The sequence below is a fragment of the Myodes glareolus genome, chromosome 20, assembly GCF_982192425.1.
Source record: "Myodes glareolus chromosome 20, mMyoGla1.1, whole genome shotgun sequence".
In the NCBI taxonomy this organism is placed as follows: Eukaryota; Metazoa; Chordata; class Mammalia; order Rodentia; family Cricetidae; genus Myodes; species Myodes glareolus.
Window position 1 is genome coordinate 6,315,375 of NC_142045.1, and position 26,486 is coordinate 6,341,860.

Below are 26,486 nucleotides of genomic sequence, written 5' to 3' on the forward strand. Positions count from 1 at the left end.
CCTATCTTTTTTGACTTGGCACAGCAGTACAGCCATGACCTCACAGTGCCTATGACTGCCTACACAAGACAGCCAATTAACAGTCAATCAGAGACTGAAGAACTATTGACTACCTAGGAATCCTTGGGGACAGTCATTGTTTTTAATTATATGCCCACTTAAGAACCCACTTGTTCCAAACCCTGGGTCCCACAGACAATCCTGGTTAAACTCAAGGTATCTCAAAACAAATAAAACAGCATGTGTGGGCAGGAGACTTGGGGAGAGTGATGGGGGGGGGAGGATTAGAGAGGGTGAAGGTCACAGTAATCAGATGCACTTCTTTATATAGGAACCTGTCAAAGAACAAATTCAATACACTTATTTTTTTTTAAAAAAAAAGAGTCACAAATGGAAATTTTTATGTATTTATTGAAACAAGTTTCCAAAGAAATTCTCCCAGGCAATGTTATCAACCTACTTTGCTTTTAAAATACACACACACACACACACACACACACACACACACACACACACACCAAAGCATGTGTCTTTAAAATGGTTCTTTGTTTTTGGTTTTTGGGGCTTTGTTTTTTTTTTTTTTTTTTTGAGTAAGATCTTACACAGTCCAAGCTGACCACAAACTCCCTCTACGGTGGAGAATGACCTTGAACTTGTAGTAATGATCTTCCTGCAGCCACACTGAGTTTATGCTAAGACCTGAACCCAGGGCTCTGTGTGGGTGAGGAAAACAACCCCCAACTGGGATATATTCCCTGCCCATCTTTATTTTAAAATCTGATTTGTTCTGATTGGCTATCCAGCTTGGACAAACTGATGAGACTTTTTTTTCTATTAATAATGTAAAAGATAAATATTTTGTTTTAAGAATTCTTGGAGGGCTGGAAAGAGTGGGTAAGGGCACTGGCTATCCTTCCCGAGGTCCTGAGTTCAAGTTCCAACAACCATGTAGTGGCCCACAATCATCCATAATGAGATCTGATGCCCTCTTCTGTCATGTGGGCACACAAGCAAATGGAACAGTTGTATACATAGGTAAATAAGTTTTTAAAAAAAGAATTCTTGGAATTGTCATATACATATGCTGTGCTCTGATTCTCTAATAATAAAAAGATTCAGGATCCTAGGGTTTACTTGACCACTTGACCCATGCTAACATCATGAGTCTTGCCAGAGCAAACTAGCTTTGTAGAAAATTCCTATGGCACTGTGCATCTAGAGAAGCCAGCACAGTTCTCAGATGTAAACCCAACGTCTTGCAGGTCAATTGGTTTCTTTGGGAGTTTGAGGTTCTTTAGCAGATTGGATGAGAATTTCATTATCATCTCACAAAACATTGCTTTATCCAGAGTAACAGTCCAAGACCTCGGACCCTTCTGAGGACTTCCGAAGTTTGATATTGAACAGACCAAAGGCTTGGGTAGTCAGCGAGGATCTTGGACAGCCCGAGAAAGAGGGAACCAGACTTTTCAGAGAAAGACGAGCAAATTTCAAGGAACGGTCATGAGCAGAAGACAATACGAGCAAAGATAACTCAGAAGGTAGCATTTGCTGGCTGAATGTCTGAGGATCAGAGCAGGTTACAAATTGATTGTGAATGTCCAAGGGCAGGGACAGAGCCATGTCAGAACGCTGAGGATGTGACAGACCAATCTGTTGAGGATGCACTGTTGAACACTGTCCTTTGTCAGAGCACAAGTCCCAGAGCTAAGTCCCAGGACAGCGGGAGAGCCAGGATCTGACGCAACCAGACTTGTCTTTCACTGTCTAGAGAGACCACCCTAGCCTGAAGTTCTGCCTATAAAATTATCTGCATAACTCAGAAGGCAAGAGCTCGATGAAGGGGCCTCAAGGAGGCAGAAGGCACTCTGTGGCGCATGAAGGTAGCCTTTCAAACACAGACTCCAAATTCAGCAGCAAAAAGTTCAGTTAGCTTCATCTCCCTTCGGTTTATATGTGGCTAGCAGAATAAAATTCTCATTCTTTGTTTCTTTCCTGGAATAAAATACCAAGCATCCCAGGAGAGCTAAGGACTCAATTTGCTAGATGGCCTTTCAAAGGTCAGAGCTAGAAAGCTAAGGATTTAAATCTGGTGGGCTTGATGGAGGAGAAGATATTAGTGGACCCTTCTGCATTTCGCGACAGTTTTTAGCACATGGATGTCCAGGAATCTCGAGCAGAACACCTTCTGTGACGGCCTGATAGCCACCTCCCGGAGTGCTGTGTTGAGGGCTGGGGACTCTTCGCAGCCCAACAGGAAGGGCCATAGGGTGCAGGAGAGACTGCAGAGCACGGCGAGCCGCAGCTGCCACAGGTACAGATCTATCTTGTTCACCCTTGAGAATCTCCACGATGATCTCAGCCTGCATGCATTCCATGCCGCGTGCCCGTACAGGACAGGCCCGTGGGATGAGACAAGATCAAAACAACAGCTTTGAGATGTTGCAAGGTGATCTTGGTGGAGAGGAAAAAGGTTGTTTCTCTCTTTAACGATGGCTATTTCTTCTCCACCATTTTCAAAGGTGACTGAGATGTGGCTGGGTGCAAGTCTACGAGCCACTCAGGGATCTCCCATGGGGGCTGTGCCCTTCCTTGCTTTATGTCCTTAGCAGGTGAGAAACAAGCCCAACAGCCCCCTGGGATGGTGTGGATATGAAACACTTGCTTTGTTTGGTGTCTTCGCTGTGACGTGGTATGACGTGAGGAAAGTCCCAGAAGACGAGAGTTGACCTGTCAGAGGACATTAATAACGAGACAGTGTCATCCAAAGCCGGGAGGTAGTGAGGTGACCCGGAAGAAGACCAGCTTCCTTATTCGAATCCTCAGGAGTGAAGCAGACCAGTGATGGCGACTTAAAGGTGATCAGAGTGAGTGAGGAGAGGACGCCCACTGACCAGAAGAGCTCCTTCTGCACCCTGAGTTCCTCTGATGGGCAGCCAGGCCTTTCCTAGGACTAGTCCATGGGATGTCATCGTCCGAAGAGGGGGTGGTGGAAGAAACAGTAAAACGGTCTTGTGTCTACGCTGATTTGAAACGAATGGAACTTGTCTCCTCTTCATCTTCCCGAGGCAGGCACAGCAGGTGCCCTCAGGGAGCGTGCTCTTGGAGAACACCAACACAGCTCAGATTAGGACTCACTGTCGCTGGAAGAGAGAGAAACACAGAACAGAACAATAGCACATCTCCAAGAAGCCAGGGAAAGGCGATCCCTCTATCGCAGAGGTGACTCAGGAGTCTAAACGATCAGAAAGCCAGCACTTTTCACCTTACAACTTCCCAAATAAGGGGCAGTTTGAATTTTATATTTGATTCTTAAAGGAGAAATTCTTGTGCACCAATAGACAAACCCTAGCTCTCCCAAATCCTTCCCCAGTGATGGGGGAACCAGATGGAGTTGGGGGTTCTCTCGTTTAATTAAATCTAATCCCATTCCCTATGAATAGATGCCAAATGTCTTTTCAAAAACAAACAAACAGACAAACAAATAAAACACACATGTGCTGTTTCCCTTCAGAGTTTGTGGTCCTGGCTTGTATTCAACACTGTGTCTTGTTCAAGCCCGCAGAGGGGCTGGTGCATGCTCTCTGCACCATGCAGAAATCCATCATAGGTCTCTTGGGGTGTGAATGGTTGTAAGCTATGAACCTGGTCATTGAACATAACCATGCTGTTGGCTAACTTATGCTTCTTTGGTTTGTTGGTTTCTAGTTTGGCTATCTTTGTCCAATATCTGACTTCACAGCTTTTCCCCAGTATGGCAGGAAGCCACTTGATTATCCTGGAGAGCAGGCAGAGCCCCACTTCTTGCTTCCTGCTTCTCCTCTGGGTTTGGTGTCCTCTCTACTACATTCCAGTGCATCTCTAGGTTGGCCAACTCTACTTCCAAGGAAAAGTATGAATGACCACAGTGGGCAGTTGTGCTTGCTCTCCTTGGCTGTCAGGTGTATGCAGTCTACTGCAGTCTTCCAACTCGGTCTACGGAGGTACAGCAAAACATTGTGTATTAGCTAGGGTTTACACCTGTAGTCACCAATTACAGCCTGGGAAACAGTGGGAACTGTCTCGGAAAAACAAACAAAACAACCACAATAGATGATAGATCAGTCAATAGATAGATGTGTCCTTGACAGGGGAGAGAGACACAGCTCTCTCTCTCTCTCTCTCTCTCTCTCTCTCTCTCTCTCTGTGTGTGTGTGTGTGTGTGTGTGTGTGTGTGTGTGTGTGTGTGTGTGTGTGTTAATTGTGGGAACAAGGGAAGCATGGGAGAAGGGGGCAGAACTGTATCCGATACACTGATGCAGGAGAATAAACAAAAGAATGATCTCTAGAACAAAACTTATTAAATGTGGACAATGAATGGAATTCCTCTCCTCTGGGGTATAACTCAGTGCCAGAACGCATGCGGACTCTCAAGTCTATAACTTGGCTTTGATCACCAACATCCCCTACACACTAAAGGAGTAATATTCTCCAAGAGTTAGGTACTAACAAACCTTTAATCACATCATTCTGAAAACCTCAAAGGAAGTGAGTGAAGGTTCCATTTCTTGGAAACAGGGTGGTAAGAAGACAGCATTGCTCAGGGAAGAAGGCCATCTCTGTGGATCAGAAGTCCCCAGACTATGTTCTCCTTTTTATGACCTTATCTAGCAAGACCCTCTTACCTGTAACACTGAGCTCTGCCCAATGGTTTTAACAGAAATGGTTTTCAAAATTATTGTAAAACCAGTCCATGTTCGTTTTTTTTAATTGGAAAACACAGGGTTGGGGATGTATCCAGACAGTGGTAGAATGCTTGGCTACCAGAGGCAAGTCCTAGGTTCTATCTCCAGCAATCCTAACTCCCAAAACAGAATAAAAACACCAGAACCTTCACTATAGCTGGTACTGCAGCGTGTATGCTCCCGAACATTTTTCTATTCTAAAGATATTTTATTCTTTGATCAAAAATAGGATCTTGATATGCACATTGTTTTGGGGTATGGCTCTTCCTAGCACACTTACAGCTCAATCCCAGCACCGCAACCCACAGAGTAAAATCTCCCCCATTTTTCCCATCTCCACCTTCCTTTTGAGTAGCTACACAGAGACCTATTAACCCATTAAATAAATTTTTAAAATGAGACTTAAGAATTCAGTACAATAGTAGGGTGTTTGCATATGCTGAAGCTTTAAATTCAATCCCCAGTACTAAAGAAAGAAATGAAGGAGGGAGGAGGGAAGAAGGAAAGACGACTAGAAAAAGATTCGTAAAACAACAATAATATCCATCTCTAACCAATATTTATAACTTCTTATAACATATATTATAACTAACTCTTTAGGCTACTTCTAATTTTTAACTTTTATGAACACTTCTAATTCCCTTTGTATATGTCTCTACAAGAGGAATTTTTAGGAAAAAAAGGAATTTTGGGTGCTTTCAGGCCCATTGTTAAAGGTTCCTTTTTTTTTTCTTTGAAGACAAGGTCCTCTGTGTAACAGCCCTGATTATCCTGGAACTCACTTTTATAGACCAGGCTGGCCTTGAACTCACAGGGATCCATCTACCTCTGCCTCCTGAGTGCTGGGATTAAAGGTGTGCGACACCACCAGCTGGCTAAATGGTCCTTCTTCTAAGTGAAAAAGCTATTATATTTACTTTACCTGTACTTTTGCTTAGCTTTTTGTTTTTGTTTACTTTTTATTACGAAGAAGAATATACTTTTTTCAAACATTGATTGGTAATTTCAATGTTGCTAACTTAATTATTGATAAACTTTGCTCATATAAACTAGGTCAATTATCTTTTTACTGGTTTAGGTAGGAAGAATAATTTGGTTCATTATCTATCCTTCAAATCATCTCCAGCTTTTTAATTTTTGTTCTAATTTCTTGTTTTGTCTTCTTGGAGGTGGGGTCTCATTTGTGGCTGCTGTTCAGTGGTTTCTTCTGAAAGGAAAACCTTCCGTCTTGGAGGAAAGTCGTTAAGGCCCACAATGTTAAGTGGGAGAGAAGACAGTAGGCTAAAGTGAGGTGAAACATCCCATCCTGCAGGGAAGTTTACAAAGGCTTCAGGAAGTTCCCAAAACTGACCAGATTCAGTGAGCCCCTCCCTCTCAAGCATGTGAAAGCAGAAAGGACACTGGAAGACACTCAGACCAGCTGCACCACAACCTGTAAAGCTGCCCACAGGCTGTGCCCTACCCTCCAGGTCCCCAGCTTTGTGAGCTGTCACCCATGCTGGGGTGGGCTTTGGTGATGCAGCTGTCTCTGAGTCATTCTGCTTCTGTAAATAACCCTAGGAAAACTCCTGGGACCACCAGTTTGGACTTCTGTGGTATCCTCGCTCTGGTCAGTCATCAGTTCCCTATCTGGAGCAGGTAGATGCTCGCTGTTCATCCCTCCTGAGTACAGTCACACACACCAGTAGCCCAGGCTGCTCCAGAACTCACTCTGTAGACCAGGTTAACCTGAAACCAGTGTGATTCTCCTGCCTCCGCCTCCTGGGTGTTAGGATTGCAGGCATGTACCACCATGCCACCATGCCAGGCGATTTATTTTGTTTTGCTTCTTTTTCAAACAGGGTCTTACTCTGCAGGCCAGATTATCCCTGAACTGACAGTGATCCTCCTGCTTCAGCTGCCTGAGTGCTGATTGCAGGTGTGAGCTATCACGTTCAGCTCTCCATTAATGACTCCCACCTGGTGCCAGGGGAAATCATGTTTAATCTCTAGAGAGTGCCCCATGAGTCTTCTGACATCCGACCCCAGCTCACATCCGGCCTAATCTGTGCATGGTCACTTTTCCAAACAAAATGTACATTGGGACTTACTTGCAAGAGATCTGGTTGAATTTGAAATGATAACTTCACATTATTGTTGAAAGGAAAAGCATCATCTCAGGACCCCCAAGGCCAAGTTCTCAGCACAAAGGAGATTTATTTGCCCCAGAGGGACAGAGGGCAGGGCTAAGAGACACAGACAGGAGATAGGGGAGGAGGGAGCAGGGGAAGGGAACAAGGGAAAGTGGGCAGAGATATTTGTCTGAGAGAACAAAGGACTCCCCTGGATAGAGAGGAGACAGATGTGGCACATGGGAAAATGGCAGTTTATAAAGGTAAAAACCTGTGTTAGGATGAGGTGTCTGATTTTAATTGGGCATGTTAATTCGGCAATCCAAAGGGGGCTCTTGGTTGGTGGGCTTCAATACTTTGATTTCTGGACCTTAGTAGTCAGCCTCGGGAGAAGGAAGTGGCCAAATATGAGAACAGACCCTGGGGTCTAGCTTTAGGAATGTAATCTAACAGTTTTTAGCAAGGTAGAGAGAATCAGAGAGATGGGCAAGGCCTGCCAGAGCTGTGCTTGCCAGACCTGGGCTGGTTAGGGTCCCTTCATTTGTCTTTGATTTCGCAGCGCACCACGATGGCTTTCCTTTGTTCAAACCTTTTACATCCCTTGGTAAAAAAGACTGAAGGTTTGGATCAGTGGTAAAGCTTGTGCTTCGCTTGTGAGAGTTTCTGAGTTCAATCCCCAGCATCAAATAATAAATGAATCAAATAAGTAAATAAATTTGTGTGTGTGTGTGGGGGGGGAACATGTGTGTATGCGTGTGTGTTCATGTTCATGGATGCTTAGGGCGTGTAAGCTGGAAGAGGGTATCTGGTGTCCGGCTCCGCCACTCCCTGCTTCACTCTCTTAAGACTGAGTCTTTCCAGGAGCGTGGAGCTAAGCTGTCGGCTAGCAGCCCCATCCCAAGTCTCCTGCTTCTGCCTCCACAGGTTAAAGGTTGAACCTCTGCCACCCACCATACCCTCCCCCCACACACTGTACCGTCCCCCACCCACCATACCCTCACCCACCCACTGTACCCTCTTCCATCCACCGTACCCTCCCCTACCCACTGTACCCTCCCCCACCCACCGTAACCTCCCCCACCCACTGTACCCTCGCTTACTCACTGTACCCTTCCCCACCCACTGTACCCTCCCCCACTCACCATACCCTCCCCCACCCACTGTACCCTCTCCCATTCCAGTACATAAATATTCCAACCTTAGATATGATTATTCTGTTCCTCTTGTTGTGGGTATTAGTGCTGGGTAGTTCCCATTTTTTGGTGGCTTTTACGATAGTTACAGTCTGGGATACACTACCAAGTGGATTCTCAGCATAGGAAGAACACTCAATCTGACTGGAGTTTGAATCAGGGCTCAGTTACGTCCTTGCTGTGTGACCATGGGCAAGTTAACCTTTCTTAGCTCTAATTCCCTTGTCTGCTCTCATCTGTGAAACACGCCTAATAATTACATAGCTTATAGGGCTGTTGTAAAGAATAAATGAGGGGCTGAGATGTAGCCCAGAGGTAAAGTGTGAGAGAGGCTCTGGCCTCAGTCCTGAGCACCACACACTTAAAGAAAAAAAAGTGAGAGAAAATGCAGGTAAACCCCATGCTACAGGCCTGGCATTTAGATCCATGCCTACTGCTAATGCTTATTCTGCAGACTGAGCACTGGCTCACTAGTTATCTGGAACATTGCCACAAAGTCTCAAAGGCTTTAAAATGTCTGTGGAAGCGCACTTTGAATTTCTAAGGAGGAGCATTTTGTTTAGCAGTAGCGTTTACTTAACTCCTCAAAAGCAAAGTACTCATGACCTCTGGAACATCATAGAGGGCTGACAGAGTCCCGGCATAGACACAAGCTGCTTCTGCTTTGATGAGACATCAGGCCGTTCCCAGAGAGCAGCTGCCCTCCTGGCGTTCTGTGTGGTGCGATGTCCACCAGTTCAGTGAGTTAGTCAGAAACTTCCTCCCCACAGCCCCACCACCCCACAGCCCCCACAGCCCTCCTCACCCCCACACCCCCACACTCCCACAGTCCCCCACATCCCCACAGTCTCCCACACCCCCACAGCCCCCCACAACTCCCCACACCCCCACAGCCCCCCACAACTCCCCACAGCCCCACAGCCCCCCACAACTTCCCACAGTCCCACAGCCCCTCACAGCCCCCACAGGCCCCCACAGCCCCACACTCCACACCCCCACAGTCCCCCACAACTCTCCACAGCCCCTCCAGCCCCTCACAGCCCCAGCACCGTGGCCCAGGGCATCCCCCACTGCAGGCTCAGTCTTTTATTTAGTTCCATGCTCGCTGCTGCCTCTGGTTGTTCGTCATCGCTGGGAAACGATCAAATAAGCCATGCGTGTTTTAACTCTAGCAAACCCTGGAGTTCCCTGTTAAAAATACCTTGGCGAGCTGCCACGGAGCCGCGGCAAACACAATAGCGGCTCCGCGCTCTGCCGTCCCTGCTTGCCGTCATGCGCACACGCGCAGTTTGAGCAACTTATTTCTGACAGCGACATTAACGAGCAATTTGTCTAGAAGTGTTGCGTAAACATGGGAAGAACACGGAACACCTTTCCACAGCACACACAGGAACAGAAGGACAGACTGTCAAACAGTCTTCAAGAAGGCACTTGACGGGCATGCTGCCAGCAGAATTGGGGCAGATTCAGCTCGAGTACCTCACTTCGGAGCCGCGACTCTGTTAGTCCAGACTGGACAGCCATCCTGTCCCCCTGCCCATCTATCGTGCAGCAGTCCTGAGCTATGGCCGCAGCTAATGCAGCTGTCTCTGAAGATGGCAATACGCCATCACTAAGCCCTTTGGAGGCCTGGACGCTCTGACTCAGTTTCAGGGAGTGCAGTGATCAGTTTGGCACGAAGTCATTTAACAATTAGATCGAGTTCCTTTCTCATCAATACAAAGTCCCTTCTTCCCGACAGAGGCCTGGCCTGGGTGGAGTTACTAGCAATGAGGCTAGCAATCAGCCCAAGACACAGAGATCGTGCCTGCTGTGGAGACATAATCTTGTGTACACACACACACACACACACACACGCACACGCACACATGCACACACACTCTTTCACTCCTGTCTTTAACATTGTCCTATCTGTCTGGAGGGCACAAACTATTATTTTGTATCCCTCGTGATACTAGATCTAGATTTGAGCTAAACAAGTTCAATGTATATATTGAGAGAGGGCTTCTCTGTGTAGCCTTGGCTGTCCTGGAACTTGCTCTGTAGACCAGGCTCGACTTGACCTCAAAGATCTCCCTGCCTCTGCCTCTCGAGTGTGTGTGCAACTACACCTGGCTAGTTCGCTCTTCATGTTTGTGCACTTGAAGGATGCTGTTACTGGTTTTTTAAGGGACTAGATGGGGTGAAAGGGAAGAAACTACCAAAGCAACATTGGAAGTGACCACAGACATCTCCTAACACCTTACTGTCTCTGCACTGTGGCACAAAATAAACTCCACCTATGGACAGAGATGCGGAGCAGACAATGGGCACTTGGTTACATGTGCACCTCCCTGTCTGTGTTCACGCCATCCCAGCAGACAGAAGCACTGTCTGCCTAGTGACTCAGGAGAAAGGAGCATGCTGTGAGTCTGGATAAGCCAGAACCAGGCAGACTCTGTCAGGGTTGGACCACTGTCTCGTGGCATTTGGGAGATGGGTGTTGTACGGGTGGGGCCAGACAATGGAGGAGTATGCCTTCCCTAGAGACCGGAACTGTAAGACCCACCAAATGGATCTGTTCTTATCATCGTGTGCTGACAGAACCCAACAATGTTGGCGAGGAAATTCTTTCCCCTCTGGGCTACCCCTGTCCCTCTTCTAGACTCTGAATACCACAGAAAAGACTTCTTTGTCTGGTGCAAGTCACATAACAGGGGATTATGGGGAAAAACCACTTTCCACTAAGGTGGGAAATTAAGAATAGAGATCCCCCAACTCCTTTGCTTTCTTTTCCTATCATTATTTTGTTTTTGTTTTGGCCATGACAACCTCGCTGCAAAGGTCTTGATGTGTTTTGCGTAGATCTGGTCCTTGCTAAAATCCTATTTGGGGGCTCCCATGTACACTGTAGCAGAACACTGGCCCGGCAGGTACAAGGTCCGGGGTTCCATTCCTAGACCAGAAACTAGACTCCATAGTTCAAGAAAAATGTCCACTCTCAGGTAAAAGGCTAAGAGATGGTTAATGGGGGATTTGATCAAAGTAAACTAGAGGGATATATAAAAATATAATGACATCTATTATTCTGTGACATTAATGTACCCTAAAAAATAGCAAATGTATACACTTAAAATGTCAATCTGTGTCAATACTTCTATCATCCCAATATTCAGAAAGCTGAAGAAGGAAGATTATGAGTCCAAGGCCAGCCTGGGCTACATAATAAGATCCCAACTCAAGACAGAGGCAGAGATGGGGGGGTTACAGGGCAAGAGAAATGAAGGGAGAAAAAATGGAGAGAAGGGGGGAGCATGAAAGGGGAGCAGGAAAGTATAGTCAGCGAGAACAGGGAAGTGAAAGTCAAGGGCTGGGAAGGGCTCTGTCAGAGCTGCCTTTCCCAGAAGCCCAGAGGACATCTGACAGACCCTGCAAACGGGTTCCAGAAGCCTTCTTTCATCAGGAGGATGGGCATTAAATCCACCCCTTATCTGCTGCCCCTCCCCTGCTTTCTGAAGCTTTAAGGTCACCTGATGGGGAGGGTGTCTCAGGGCTCAATGCCAACAGCTACTTGATGTATCAATTGTATCAGTGTATCAGTTGTATCAATTGTAACCAGTGTGTCCCCTGTGGGGAGGTGGTGGTGCTGAGCTGGGCTGTGCATGACTGACAGTTCCTGTAAACTCATTCCACTTTCAATATCATCTGCCGGTGGAAGTCACCAGAAGGGATGTGGTCAAGGGCTGAGATTGGCCTGCTAGAACTCCAGGACCGGCTTCCCAGACACGGAATGGGGGAAGCCCTGGCGGTGTCCTGCGAGTCAAAGCCAGACGGTTCCAGACCCATGGAGGACTTCAGATACTCACTTGAAAAATGATCGGTTCACATAGAACAACTCTCCAAACAGTTAAGGGCTGTTTTGTCCTACAGGCAGCTTATCTCAAGACCAACCTCTCTATGGTTTAAAAAGAAAACCAATCCTGTAAGAGGAGGTCTCTTCAGCGACGGCAGTGATCGCGAAGAGTGAGATCCAGGTGCATACAACTACTGACATTTCTCAACACTGAGGGGGCAACGATAATGTTAATAGTTCGAGGGTGATCGGTACTGACTTAGCGTCTCGTTAGGAGGGGAAGGTTAAGATACGTGGAAAAGATATTCCTCTGGGATGTCCCTTGTCGTACAACAGTGGCATTATTTTCCTTTCTTTGGCCCTCTTGTTACTATCTGGAATCTCATTTAAGTGAGAGAGAGAGTACTTCTGAACAAGAGATGAATTGCAACATATAAACACCCCAAGAGGTAACACGGACTTGATCTCTCAGAGTGGCCTTCGGGTTGAGGTTGGCCTGGATAGAACTGTGGAGAGGGATGCAGGCTGGTGAACTACTAGGCAGCACCCTGGGATTCTAGGGAATAGCTGCAGAGAGACAAAGACCCCAAAGGAAACCCTCCTAACATCTTTCCGTGCAGTACTGTGGCCTTGGGAACGGCCTGCTCACAGGTGACTGCATTCCGGAAGCATCTATGACAAGTACACTGATAACTCGTGTATTCACAGCCGTTCACCACTCTCTCAAGCTTCACTCTGTGCTCTGACCCAAGCGCTCTGTCCGTCACTGTGACTGCTAGGTTCTGCTGTCTGTCCGTCTTCCTGTCACCCAGCAGATAAAGTGGTGACCCCCCCCAAACCATAGCCATGCTCTGAAAAGCATGCCCCCTCCTTAATCCCTTCTAGCTTTCTCCACCTACTGAGCAAACAGCTCTCTAATTGCAAATCACCCAAACTCACTAATTTCCCTCCTCACAAAAATGGTATCATTTAAATGATACCATCCAGGGCTAATAAATTACACCTGGCCCCAAGGCACTAAAATCTTCTATCAAGCAGAGCCACCTAGTGGCAGAACTGAATACATTTTTAATTTTCATTGAATTTCTCTCTGAAAGTAATCCAGACTGGGTGGGTTAGGGTCCTTTGTTTGTTGGCTTGCTTTTTGAAATGTTCCTCCTAATCACGATTATTTAAAGCCACCTTCTTTGGGCCTGTTCTCTCCACCTGTTTCCTTACCAAACATCTATCCATCCAAGGCAATTAACCTCACAGTTCAATTTGCTATAAACAACAAATTTTAGGGCTAAAACGGAAACCGGCTCAATAGTGTCTCTTTGAAACATCAAGGACACATCAATACCAATTTATATCTAAGGACAAAGAGCTACTGGGACACTTTTGTAGTTTCCAAAACACGCTTCCTGACCGCACAGCCCTCCATGTAAACTGACAAATTAAATTGCCAGGCATAGGGAAGGTGAACAAAACACCATACTGTGGTTGTGGCCCACTTCCACCCTCCATGACCCCTGAGAGAAAGCAGATGTAGACATACCTTGGGCTGAGGTTTGGCTCCTTTTCTTCCTTCAAAGTAGGTAAACATTCATAGTCAGCTAAGTTGGCAGAAAAACAAGGCCATTGTTAGTCACCAGAACTGCCTTTTCTGTCCACAAAACTGACACCGTCGGGCTTGGACTACACCCTCTATGAGACCACTCGTGAAGAAACAGCCCCGCTAGAGAATTCTAGAGGTTCAAAGATTAATGATGCCGAGACTCTTGAAATGATAAGCGCCCCAGTCACACAGACACGAAGCCGGGATGTTCTGTGTCCCTGTTGAAAAGGGCATAATCCATCACGGCTTGCTTAGTTGGTCCCCTGAAGCCCACTGTGTTCTGAAAGTCAGAACATGCCTCTTGGAAGCCAGATACGGGAATAAGACTGCTGTGCCTCAGATCCTGAAGTGTCTGCAGAACGACTTTACGGCAGGAGCATCAGGAAGGTGGGGAGTGGCCACCTTCCCTCAGGGAGCTTCTTTCTTCTCTAACACTCACACGTACATGCACACACACACGCACACACACATGCACACACGCACACACACATGCACACACGCACACACACATGCAACACGCACGCACACAGTGGCGTGGTGTATCATATGCATACCCATGTATGCCCATGTGGAGGCCAGAGTTTGGCACTGGGTGCCCTCACTTATGGCTCTTCACCTTATTTTTTGAGGTAGGGTTTCTCACTGAATACACAATACCCTCTTCTGGGCATCATGCATGTGCATAAATGCTCCTACTTGCACATAGATGTTGACATACATACATACACATAAATAAGGTAGTAGCTAACTAGATAGACCTATTTTAAAACATACAAATGAGTGAACTGAAGAGATCATCCAGTGAGCAAAAATGTCTCCTTAGTGCACAAGCATCGAGTACTTGAGTTCAAATCCCCAGCACCCATGCCAAAACCTCGGTGTGGCTATACATACCCATAAGTGCACTCACAGTGTGTGTGTGTGCGTATTCATGCACATGTGTGTATGTGGGGGGAACACATGGGCAGAGACATCTTGCTGTCTGGACTGTCTAACCAAAAAGCAACAAGTTCCAGGTTCAGTGAAAAATTCTCAAAGGAATATGAATGGACTGTGTTAGAGGGCAGTTTCCTCTTCACACAAACCACACACACACACCACACGCACCACATACACACATACACACACACACACACCACAAGTACACCACACATATACCACACACACCACACATATACACACACATTCACACACACCACAACTACACCAAACATACACCACACACATACACACACATACACACACCACATACACCACACACACATACCACACATACACCACACACACACCACACATACACCACACACACACATGAACATCATACACACAAACATCACACACACATTCACACATGAACATCACACACACACGCACACACAGGCACAAACTCAGAAAGAAACAAATAACTGCGCCATCTCCCTTCGAAAAGTCCCATTTCCACTTGTACACAATTAGAAACAAGTGCTAACCACAGATGCAATGGTGATGATTAAGCTGGACACTTCAGGACCATTCAGACCTGTGCCCGATGGAGCGTGGCTTCAGAATTCCTGAGCTGCTGCCGAAGCCGAGGCAGCCTGCTAACCTTCCATCACCAGAGGGGCAAACAGACACTCCGGCCTCCACATACCATTTCTATTCATGCTGCTCATCCACCTGTCCAGCTCCTCCATCTCTATTTCCATCACGGAGGGTGTGTCCTCTTCAAAAATAGGGCTAGACGGAGGGCAGAAACGCACGTTTTAAAAAAGAACAAGCCCCGCCGACTGAATTTCATCGGGGGAAGAGTCTAGAACGTTGCCTAGATAGAAACAACCTGATTCCGTGTGTGATGCCCCAGTCCGGCCCCAGGTCTGTCCTCATCAAAGAAGCATCAGACTAACAGCAAGAAAGGCAAAATCTGCAAGAAACCCTCATCTGTCATTCAGGCCAAACCGGATGGCATAGAGGCCGGGGGTAACTCAAAGAGAAACTGCTCCCTGGAGACCAAAGCCACGGTTGCCAGGGTGCTCAGAGGCTGCCTAGGGACACTTCTCTTTTCTTGGAATTTTGATCAACGACCCAGATCAAGAGCGGTCGTCCGGCTACTTTTATCTGATCTCCTTCTAGGTCCAGGCTCTCTAACTAGGAGCAATGGAACTGCCGCTCTCAGAAGTGCCCTGGCCCCATGGCCCAGGTTTCGAGGGTATGAATAGGGGCAAAAGCTCTGGTCGGGACGGATGGAGCCAGGGAGGAAAGACTGCAGCTCTGAATGCATTGCAGGTGTTGTGCCTGCTCCAGGAAAGACGATGGGAGGGGCAGGAGAGGCGTCGCCCCATGCTTTTGGGGTTCACTCAGGACCAGAATATTTACTGCTATGAATCTGGCACTGGTAGCACCCAGACAAAAATTCCTTTCTGGCAAGTGACAACAGCCAAGACCACTGGGCAAGGTTTGGAGACTAAGACGCATCTCCCATGTGACTGTGGGTGCTGCCAGAGTGCAGGGGTACTGGCCCACAAGAGAAGCCACCCAGATGGTTAACGGCTCTGTCCTCTCTTCTCCCCGACTATTGTCCACACAGCAGGGGAACCGAGGACCGGTGGGGAGGACTCACTCACACTTTCAGGTTTTCGCCAATGGGCTCGTCTGAAAGAGAACACACATAGGAATCACGTCAGCGCTGACCATCTGCAGGGATTACAGCAACAACCCTGAGTCTCCTTTACGATGGAAGGAGATAGTGGCGAGTGAATTGTCTTTTTAAAAAACTTGCTTTTACTGTATTTATTCTGTGCATGGGGACCCATAGCATTTAAGCGAAGACAAGGGGACAGTCTGAGGTAGGAGGTTCTCTTCTTCTACCACGTGAGTTTCAGGGATCAAATCCAAAGCCTTTACCCACTGAGGCACCTTGAGGTCCGTGGGTCACATTTCTAAAGCAGCCGCCATTAGCCTCCAAGGCACACAGTGCAGATTGCTGTGGTGAAACCAGGTCCCAATCCCCCACAGAACCTGGGCTCTGCCTTCTTTAGAGATGAGTGCTCCCTGAGAGTGCTCACCTTCATTATTATTTTTGTATCCATGCGAAGAAGAAAAGCATGGTCAGGAAAGAAAGGAAGTGTTAAAAACAAACAAACAAACAAACAAGCAAAACCAGGGGTTGATTCCTGACCTGCCTTCAACAAAACAACGTTCCAGATCATTTCCTTACGACACATCATTCTAAACCTATGCCACATGGGCGACCCCATCAAGGGATGCCTTTAAAAGTCCCCTTCACCCTGCTCTTCGAACATCTAGATCCCTCCACCTCTCAGGCAGTCATCCCCACCTCTATTCAGGGAAGTCCATCTGTGCCACAGGTCCCTGGCTCTGCGTTTTGCTTGCTTCCTTCACAGTACTGGCCAGTTTCTCACCTGTTGGACCATCTGTTTGAGTCTGTTTCGTCTGTCCTTCCCACTAGAGGATAGTTCCCAAAGGGCCAGGAGAGCATCTTTCTGCCTTGTTCACCGTGACATGCCCCAGCCCCCATCCTGCTAACGCAGTATCCAGACAACACCTAGCAAATATCCACTGGGCAGATGAATAGGTTTCAATCTCAGTTGTCTATGATGGAGTTAAATTCACGTCTGATCTCTTGGACCTATCATTATTATAATAGCGGGACTTCCAGCCAGCTTGCCTCTGATGGCTGCTGATTGGGGTGAGAGTCAGGTGAAATTTGACAAAACAGCTCTAACGCGGATAAGGCTCCGGATGAGCAGGTGCAAGAACCATAGCCTGGCCCAAGCAAACTCTGTTTAGTTTGGCAGGGAGACCAACATCCCCCGGGAAGGGAATCAAGGATGACAAGTGGGCACACTGGGAGCAAGACAGATGCTCTGGAAAGCAAACCTTTGCCAAGGTCCCCGGAGAGGCAGATGCTCCTGACCCCTGGCATCAGAGGCCACCTGGTGTCTAGCCTGCTGAAGTACAGTTATCAGCAAGGAAACACAGCAGCGGGCACCTGGAACTGAGCTCAGGGCAGCTCAGGCTGCCACATCCTGCCTGTTGGCAAGCTTCAGGGGCACGGCTAGTCCAGGAGAGCTGGCACAGATGCAGGATTCATGCCGTCCCTGCTTGCCTTGAAGGCACTGTGGGTCCTGCCTTCCACCCCTGAATAGGGTCTGAAGCCTCTGCTTGCACCAGCATTATAAGCATGCAGCCCCCCACACACACACACACGTATTTCTGCAGTGCTTGGTGACTGAACCCTGTAGAGAACCCCCTGCCCCATCACCCTGCACTTCTGAACAATCCCACTTCCCCTGCATACGAACTTCCCTGCTAATTTCTCAGGGAGCAAATGACCCCAGCGCCCTTCTCTAATCTTCCCCTCATTTGGTCTCCCACAGGCTTGGAGGTGAGAATGAGCTGACCTGCATGCAGATGATGGGAAAGTTTTAAAAAATCCATTATCGAAGTGCTCCAGATACACCAAATGAGAGGCTCTGTAATCAGTATTTTAAAAGAGCAAAAAGCCTTCCATGGCCTCATCTTCCCTGCACCAGGGCCATTACCTCTGCCCCAGCCGCCATGGCAACAGAAACACACCTGAGAGAGAGTGCTGGAGCTGAGCATTAAACCGGGGGGTGTGGGGGGGACCAATTACTTGTCCTCAGCAATCTGATCCTGCCTGCTCCACTCCACAAGGCCTACATCTCTTTACTAACAGCCACCAATTCAACGCAGCTGCCCCCACTGGGTTCCATTCCATCCCTTTCTGTCCCGCCATGTCATAGCCTCCCCCACCTTACTCTTCTCCTTCACAACCATGTATCTTGATGAGACCCTCCCAGCACCTCTTATCTCTGGGCCCTGGGCAGTGAGATTGTTGGCGCAGTGGCCGAGGGAAGGAGCCACAGAGGGCTCTGGCCACCCGATTTCCTGACTGAGGCCGAGACTCACTGAGCAGAGCCAGGCATCAGGTAGCCACAGCCCGTTCTAAGTGAAGACTTCTTGCCCAAGCCGCACAGCGGTTCTTTGAGAGACACCCAGCGCATCAGTCCGATGCTGAGAAAGGCGTGCCCTGCCCTAATTCGGTGAGAGAGAATTTTTTTTCCGGGCTGTCTTTCCCTCAGAGATTCCATTTCGCAAGTAGAATTGGCCCGTGTTTCGAGGCGGAGAATGACTGTGGCCTGGGTAGCCCTGGGAATGACATCACCTGTCAGAACTACCCATAAGGCACACAGGGATAAAGAAGTTACTAAGGGTAGAAAGGGTAACACTGTGTACACTTATCAAAGCAGGCTGAGATTGTAGCTGCCCTTGGGTCCATTAAGTCACATCAGGAACACTGGGCCCCAGAAGTCACCTGACACACTAGGCTGAAGAAATGGTAGAAGTCGCTCATCTGAGCTACAAAGACTGGATGGCGGGCACCGTGATGGTAACAACCCGACCCAACTGTCAGCTGACCACCGTGTGTGTGTGTGTGTGTGTGTGTGTGAGAGAGAGAGAGAGAGAGAGAGAGAGAGAGAGAGAGAGAGGAGGAGAGAGAGAGGGAGAGAGAGAGAGAGAAAAGAGAGAAAGAGGAGAGAGAGAAAGAGAGAGAGGAGAGAGAGAGGAGAGAAGAGAGAGAGAGAAAGAGAGAGAGAGAGGAGAGAGAGGAAGAGAGAGAGAAGAGAGAGAGGAGAGAGAGAGAGAAGAGAGAGAGGAGAAAGAGAAAGAGAGAGGAGAGAGAGAATGAGAGAGAAGTGAGAGAGAGAAGAGAGAGAGGAGAGAGAAAGAGAGAGAAGAGAGAGAAAGAGAGAGAGGAGAGAGAGAGAAAGAGAGAGAGAAAGAGAGAGGAGAGAGAGAAAGAGAGAGAGAGAGAAAGAGAGAGAGGAGAGAGAAGAGAGAGAGAGGAGAGAGGAGAGAGAGAGAGGAGAGAGAGAAAGAGAGAGAAGAGAGAGAGGAGAGAGAGAGGAGAGAAGAGAGAGAGATAGGAGAGAGAGAGCGAGAGTGAGAGAGAGAGGAGAGAAGAGAGAGAGAGGAGAGAGAGAGGAGAGAAGAGAGAGAGAAGAGAGAGAGATAGGAGAGAGAGAGAGCGAGAGTGAGAGAGAGAGGAGAGAAAAGAGAGAGAAAGAGAGAGGAGAGAGAGAAAGAGAGAAGAGAGAGAGAAGAGAGAGAAGAGAAAGAGAGAGGAGAGAGAGAGAAAAGAGAGAGAATTGAGAGAGAGAAGAGAAAGAGAGAGAGGAGAGAGGGAGAGAGACAGATGGCGTTAATAGGCAGAGAACTCCAGATAGACCCTACTAGCATTGCTGTCCATCTATCCATCCTAGACCCTGCCCTACCCTTGACCCTTGCAGTCTCCCCTGCACTGTACTTGGGCAGCTTGGCTCTGGCCCTGCAGCCCGACTCTGTGGCAGTATCTCCTGCAGAGCTCCGGCCTGCATCTGTCATTTCAGCCAGCAGAAACCGGTGCAGACCAGCTGGGTTCCCAGCTGTGGTGTCTCAGTCCTCTTAGGAACACCTAGAGCTCTGCTAGCAACTATGGCCTCTCAGACCCCACCCCCCATAGCCATTCAGTGACCTGGAAGGATGGATGGATGGATAGGTAGACAGACAGACAGACAGACAGATAGATAGATTTACTGTATGACATATATGATTGAAAGTTAATATTATAGTAAGAGTTAGAATATAAAAACTGTGTCTGCTTTAATTGACTATCAAGAAAAGCAGGATCAATTGGAAAACTGTTGTCAAACAAACTACCCCCTTGTGAATTTATTATTATTCGGGAAATTCTGATGCTGGGAAAAGGATGCAAATGTTTAGCTACATCTGTGATACATAGGCATTCACGCCACTTTACAGTTATTAAATAGCAACTTCAGATGTAACACTGGAGGTCTAGGACAGAGGAGAGCAGGCTATCCCACTACACAGTGTGACACTGAAGGTCTAGGGTAGAGGAGAGCAGGCTATCCCACTACACAGTGTAACACTGGGGGTCTGGGGTAGAGGAAAACAGGCTATCCCACTACACAGTGGGATACTGAAGGTCTAGGGTAGAGGAAAACAGGCTATCCCACTATGCAGTTTCCCCCTTTTCTGGGTTTGAGACTGAGGAAGGTGATTTAGGGGCTGGGATGTACCTCAGTGGTGCAATGCACACCCAGTGCAATCAAGGCCCTGCATTTCTTCCAAGCGCACACCAATAGACTAATTTCCAGGCAACGGAGGGGCTATGTAAACCATGTGGATCAAGTCCTCCCTGGATGTGGAGGGAGGGTCCAGGCTCCATCACACAGGAAGGAAACGGTATGTACATTTCTACTTCCTGGGGTTATCCTGTGCATAGGTGTCCACCTGTTCCGCAAAGCAAGCCTGCCTGTCGGACTTAGAGCGATGGCTTTATTTTTCCTGAAAACCCATGTATTTAAATGGAATTTTGTTTATTTAAATATCCTGTGAACTGAAATTGTGCTAAGTGCAAATGAGTAGACTTCATGAGAGGCATTTAACCTGTCAGCCTTTAGTTTAAGAAAAGGGAATTTGTATTTATATAAAAGTAGTGGTTAGTATAGAAAAGAAATGAAAGGCCTCTATCGAAAGCTTTTCTGGGGCAGAGGAGACGGCTCAGTCAGTCAGGCACCTGTCTCACAGACACGAGAACTTGAGTTCAATCCCCAGGACCACGGCAAAGTTCTGGGAAAGGGGCCCACGCTTGCAATCCTGGCCCTGGAGAGATGAGGACGAGAAGATCCCGGGTGGGGGTGGTCTGCTGGCCGCCCAGTTAACCCTATAGCCACTGCAGGGCACCGTGTTTCTGAAGCAGACGCTCCAGCTTGCCCTCCGACCTCCACATACATGTGGTCATGCATGCACATGAAGCAGCACATACGTGGACATGCACCCGCGCATATCCGTATGCGTGTTGAAAAAGACTTTGAAAACTATTGCCTCAGAATTCTAAGTTTTCTATGTCGTGTTTTCTTAAAGCGGGGCATATTTAAACTAAGACAACGCGCCAATCTGTGGTGGGGATAATGTGTAAATCCAGCCTTTGTTGTTGAGATGAGTCTTGTTTTGTAGTCCAGGCTACCCTGAAACTCGGCCTCTTCCTGCCTCCATTCCTAAATGCTGGGATGGCAGGCTTGTCACGCCATGCAGGCTTGCAATTTTGCTTTTAACTGAAAGTGTGAAGCTTTCTTTAAAACGGATCTTGGCATTCATTCATTCAATCACACCTTCAACACGTATCAAGCAGCAAACATACTATAGACTGAAGATCACGTTAGGCAAACATATAATAATAGTAAGTGAAGGGGATGGAAGGACGACTCAGTGGTTAAGGGCAATTATCTCTCCTGTAGAAGATCAGGGTTCGACACCCACAAGATGGCTCACAACAGTCTGTAATTCCAACTCCGGGGGATTTGATGGCCTCTTTGCGCCTCTGAGACTCCAGTGTAAACCCACACAGGTGTAGATTGTGAGCATTTAATAATCTAGGCATGTTTAAAGACACAGCTTCATTTAATTTCACAGCTCTATGAGGGTGTCGAATTCACCGACGGGCACGACAGCTGAGTCGGAGGACTCCATTGAGCTAAGGCAAAGCAGTGTGTTTCATTGTCCCTCTCACCTCGATGAGAGGTCACGACATCTCACCGTGCCCAGCAAACAGGAGGGTAAAGACAAGTTCTTGGTCCTTTTGACCTTCAAGCAGAGTCTGATGTGGCCGGCCAAAACAAAACAGGAAACAACCTACGAGTGCCCTTAGGAGGCTCTCGTGAACCCTGTGAATGGTGAGTGTGAGCGTGGATGCAGAGACAGCAGGAGGGGGGCGGCGATGGACTCAGCCCAAGGAGGGATTGCTCAAACTTCATGAAACCTCAGAGCTGGGCGCTGAAGGAAGGGGTGGCAGTTTGCCAAGCGGACAAGAAGAAAGTCCAGACAGAAGGAGTTCTGTAGTCACCAGGCCTCTGGCCTCCCTGATGTCAGGTCAGGCTCTGGACCAGCAGAGGCTTGGACAGTGGCTGAATGTGGGATGCTCTGAGGATGCTGGGACCCAGACGGAGGGCGGGGCTGCTCCTCGCATGAGGACTCTAAAGGCTAAGCAAGAGCTTTCCGTGAGACGCCCTGGACTCCCCTGGGTACTGAGGTTTCACAGGGAACTCCTACTTCCTCTGAGGTTAGAAGAGGAGGAGAGGAGAGAGCCAGGTGCGGTGTTACATGCCTGTAGCCCAAAGCTACTTTAGAGACTGATGCAGGAGAACTACTTTGAGGAAGGTGCTCAAGTCTGGCCTGGGCAAAGGGGGCCGGGGGTTGGGCGTGGTCCAGGCAACAGTGGGGAGTGGTCTGGGCAGCTCCACTGGGCCTTGCTTTAACCACAGATTACGGAGGAGTTCCCTCGAGACCACTGTTGCTAGGTTACTCTAAAATATCAAGCGGTAGAGAATAGATTTCCTCTTCCTCTTCTATTTTACCAGTTCCTTCTATGAGAGAAGAGGTTAGCGCTTGCTCGCCAGCTCCATTTACCTCCTCTGTTGGCTGTGCATAGTTAAGACAGCACCTGCTCGGAGCTCAATGACTGTCCTGGAACTAGACAGAGAGCAAGGAAATCAAGGCGCCCTGTTGGCAGGCCTGGAGGACACAGAATGGATTTTCCATGGAAGCCTGACCACGCATCTCACTATCCCTGAAGTGAAGTTTGAAATGACTTTTAAAAGCTTCAATTTAAAAACTGAAGCCTGGGTCAGTCAGCTGGCTCAGCAGGTAAAGATGCCCCTGCCAAGCTTGAGAACCAGGTTTGATCTCTAAGACCCGCGTGGTGGAAGGAGAGAACTGAGAAGACAGAGAAGCTGTCCTCCGACTTTCACACATGCACCAGGGTGTGTGCATGTTTGCGCGCGCGCGCACACACACACACAAACACACAACACATACAAATATAATTTAAAACAAAACAAAACAAAACCTGGAGCCAGTCATAGTTTACTAGTTCGGGACCCAGAGCACCCTGAATTCTAGTTTCTGCTCATTCTTTACTATACTTTAAGAGCGCACCTGTGGCCAGGCAGTGGTGGCGCACACCTTTAAACCCAGCACTCGGGAGGCAGAGGCAGAGGCAGGGGGATCTCTGTGAGTTCAAGATCAACCCGGTCTACAAGAGCTAGCTCCAGGACAGGCTCCAAAAGCTACAGAGAAACCTTGTCTTGAAAAACAACAACGGCACACCTGTGACCGGGAGTTTCCTACCCCGGTTCCAGTCAGCCATCTTTAGTCAGTTAACAATTTCCATACGGACGGCAGCTTCAGTGGGAACAAGAGGAATGTTTCTCTCTGCCCTTCTCAAGGTCAAACTGAGGTGTGGGGTGGGACAAGTGATATCTATCATAGAAGCGTGGACCGAAGACCCCCCATCATGGGAGAGTGAAGAACTCTTCAAACCTTTATCCTTAACACCAATCTGACTCACACCTCGCCTGCCTGACCCCTTCCTCCCACAAAGTGAAATGTCACATTGCTCTAATGGGCAAGGTTCTCCAAGACCCTGGTCTCAAACATGCTCCAATAACAGCAGGATATTACAATTTCAATGTAGACTGAAAACTTTTTTTAAAACACACACACACACACACACACACACACACACACACACACACACAGAAGATGGCATTATTAACTTCTGAAAGCTTCAGTGGGATATAGCACTCATCAGTTATACTTTACCCCCGGCACCAAGCGGATACTCACATGTCTGGAAGACACTCTGAGATCCTTGGCTAGGAGGCTCTGCATAAAAGGAAAAAGCATGTTGTTTCTGGCAGCTCATTGAGGTGTAAAGTCATCATCCCAACACGGAAATGCAGGAGTTACCTACCTTGCTTGTGTCTCCTGCTTTTAAGGTAGACCACAAGAAGAACCACAGATAAAAGAATGACCAGCGCCGCCAGTGGGACCGCCACCATTAGCACGAACTCCTGCAGGCCTGGGGACTCATTGGTGTGTGTAGAATTCGTATCTGCAGTTAACACTTCTGTGCTCACCAGAGCCAAAGCGCTGGTTGTCTCTACATTCGTCGTTTCTTCTTCTGTGGTGCTGTATCCTGAGTGCTCTAACTCGTCCTCGGTGCCTGAACACAAACAAGATCAAGAATGCCATGGTCTGAGACAGGCCGACATGTCACGGTTCCCGTGAGTTTTAACTATATCCTAGATGTGTTCGGTGGTGAATGTGATCCACTGGTCTTGGCTTTCCCGTTCAGTGCGACATGGAGTATTGGTTAGACCTCAATGAAGCTCAAGCTGGGAGTGTACTGAACATGGAGTCAACGCTGGAGGTAACCCTTCCACAAACGCAGGCGGTTCAGCCTGAACCAGGTTCTTCGACAAAACTTACAGGGCATTAGAGGCTTTGTCACTTCATGAACTATTTCCCAAGCCATAGGGCATCAGGATATTGTCATACGGTTTCTGAGTAAATTCAAACATACGCTTATAGGACATGCCATAAAGAAAACATCTAGATGTAAATAAATGGGCCTGGAGGTATAACTTGGTGTAAGAAGGGTACATCCTTCCCAACGTAAGGCCTGGGTTCAGTTTCTAGCACCACAAAAGGATGGATGGATGGACAGATGAATGGATGGATGGACAGATTGATGGACGGACAGACGAACGGATGGATAGATGGATGGACGGACGGATGGATGGATGGATGGATGGATGGACAGACAGACAAAGAGTAGACAGCTAGAGATAGGAATGCATTCTGCAGTAATTTTTTTTAATAAAGGGCACTTATCCATCGAAAGGAATTCTTTGATGTTGAGATGACTTGGGTTTTGGTGCTGTGTTTTACATTTTGCCCAGCACCCAGTCTGCCCTTGAGAGGGTCTGACATATCCTCCTGAATTTTAAATAAGGACATGATGTATATCTCATTTGTGAAGTAAGACTCTCAAGGCAGTCTCCTGGAGAGTAAGAAAACCCACCGTGTATAGCTGTTTGGGGAAATGCATGGGTGGGGGTGTCACAGTTAGCATCGATTGTCAAGGTGACAGGATCTGGAATCATGCGGAAGGCAAACCCTGGATGGGTCTGTGAGTTTCTAGACGAGGTTCATCGAGGTGGGAACGCCCACCCTCACTGTGCTGGGGTCCAGGTGAGTAAAAAGGTGACTACCCCTCTCCGTTCTGACTGTGCACCCAACATCACAGGCTGCCTCCCTCTCCTGTCACGATGCCTCATCTGCCCTGATGGACTGAATCCTCGACCTGGGACCCCAGATAAACTCTCCTCTTCTGAAGTTATTTTTGTCAAAGCAACAAGAAGAATTTTTGCTGCTGTCGAGCTTTCCCTGCTTCAAGGCCTAAGAAAGATGACCCTGTCTGACCTTGCGTGCCATCTAAAGACCCTTCACAGAATGGGAAGGGACCTTACCTGGACCTAGTGTTGAAGATGTGGGTGGAGAGATATGGTTGTTATTATAGTTGTTATTTTTACTCTTTGCTCTTCAAGGGCACACCACTCAGCTCCCAAATAAAATTAAGGAGACTTATTCTTACTTAGGAATGCCCAGCCTTAGCCTGGCTTGTTTCTAGTCAGCTTTTCTTAAATTATCCCATCTACCTTTTCCCTCTGGGCTTTTACCTTCTCTATTTCTGTTTATTTTTTTCCTTCTTACTCTCTGTCTGGCTGTGTGGCTGGGTGGCTGGGTGGCTGGCCCCTGGCAATCTCATCTCTTTTTCTCCCCACTCCCTCTTTATCTTCTCCTTCTCTGCTGTTAATCCTCTCTTCCTCTCCCGCCTGGCTGTTGGCCATTCAGCTCTTTGTTAGACCAACCAGGTGTTTCAGGCAGGCAAAGTAACACAGCTTCGCAGAGTTAAACAAATGCAACCTAAAAGAATGTAGCACATCTTTGCATCATTAAACAAATATTCCACAGTGTAAACAAATGTAGCACATCTTAAATTAATATTCCATGACAGGGGGACTTTGTCCTGTCGTGGTGTGGGGCTCTCTCATACTCATCCTGGTCCAACAGAGGAGGACACATCAGTAAGTGAGAGTG

General features: G+C 47.8%; 1 protein-coding gene across 3 annotated transcripts in view; it reads right to left on the bottom strand.

The window, feature by feature from the left end:
• Positions 1-393: 393 nt before the first annotated feature.
• The window catches only part of Tmem154 (transmembrane protein 154), a 44,862-nt gene continuing 18,769 nt past the window's right edge, over positions 394-26,486 (bottom strand). For 2 of the 3 annotated variants that reach the window (XM_048424484.3, XM_048424486.3), the window contains 6 exons: positions 24,295-24,546; positions 24,168-24,206; positions 16,058-16,085; positions 15,088-15,173; positions 13,398-13,455; positions 3,282-3,975 (listed from right to left, as the gene is read on the bottom strand). In XM_048424484.3, coding sequence (XP_048280441.3) covers positions 3,774-3,975; positions 13,398-13,455; positions 15,088-15,173; positions 16,058-16,085; positions 24,168-24,206; positions 24,295-24,546 — 665 coding nt within the window. In that variant the 3' untranslated portion in view covers positions 3,282-3,773. Of the gene's footprint in view, positions 3,144-3,281; positions 3,976-13,397; positions 13,456-15,087; positions 15,174-16,057; positions 16,086-24,167; positions 24,207-24,294; positions 24,547-26,486 lie in introns of those variants that run through there. The other variant, XM_048424488.3, reaches the window with a different exon arrangement.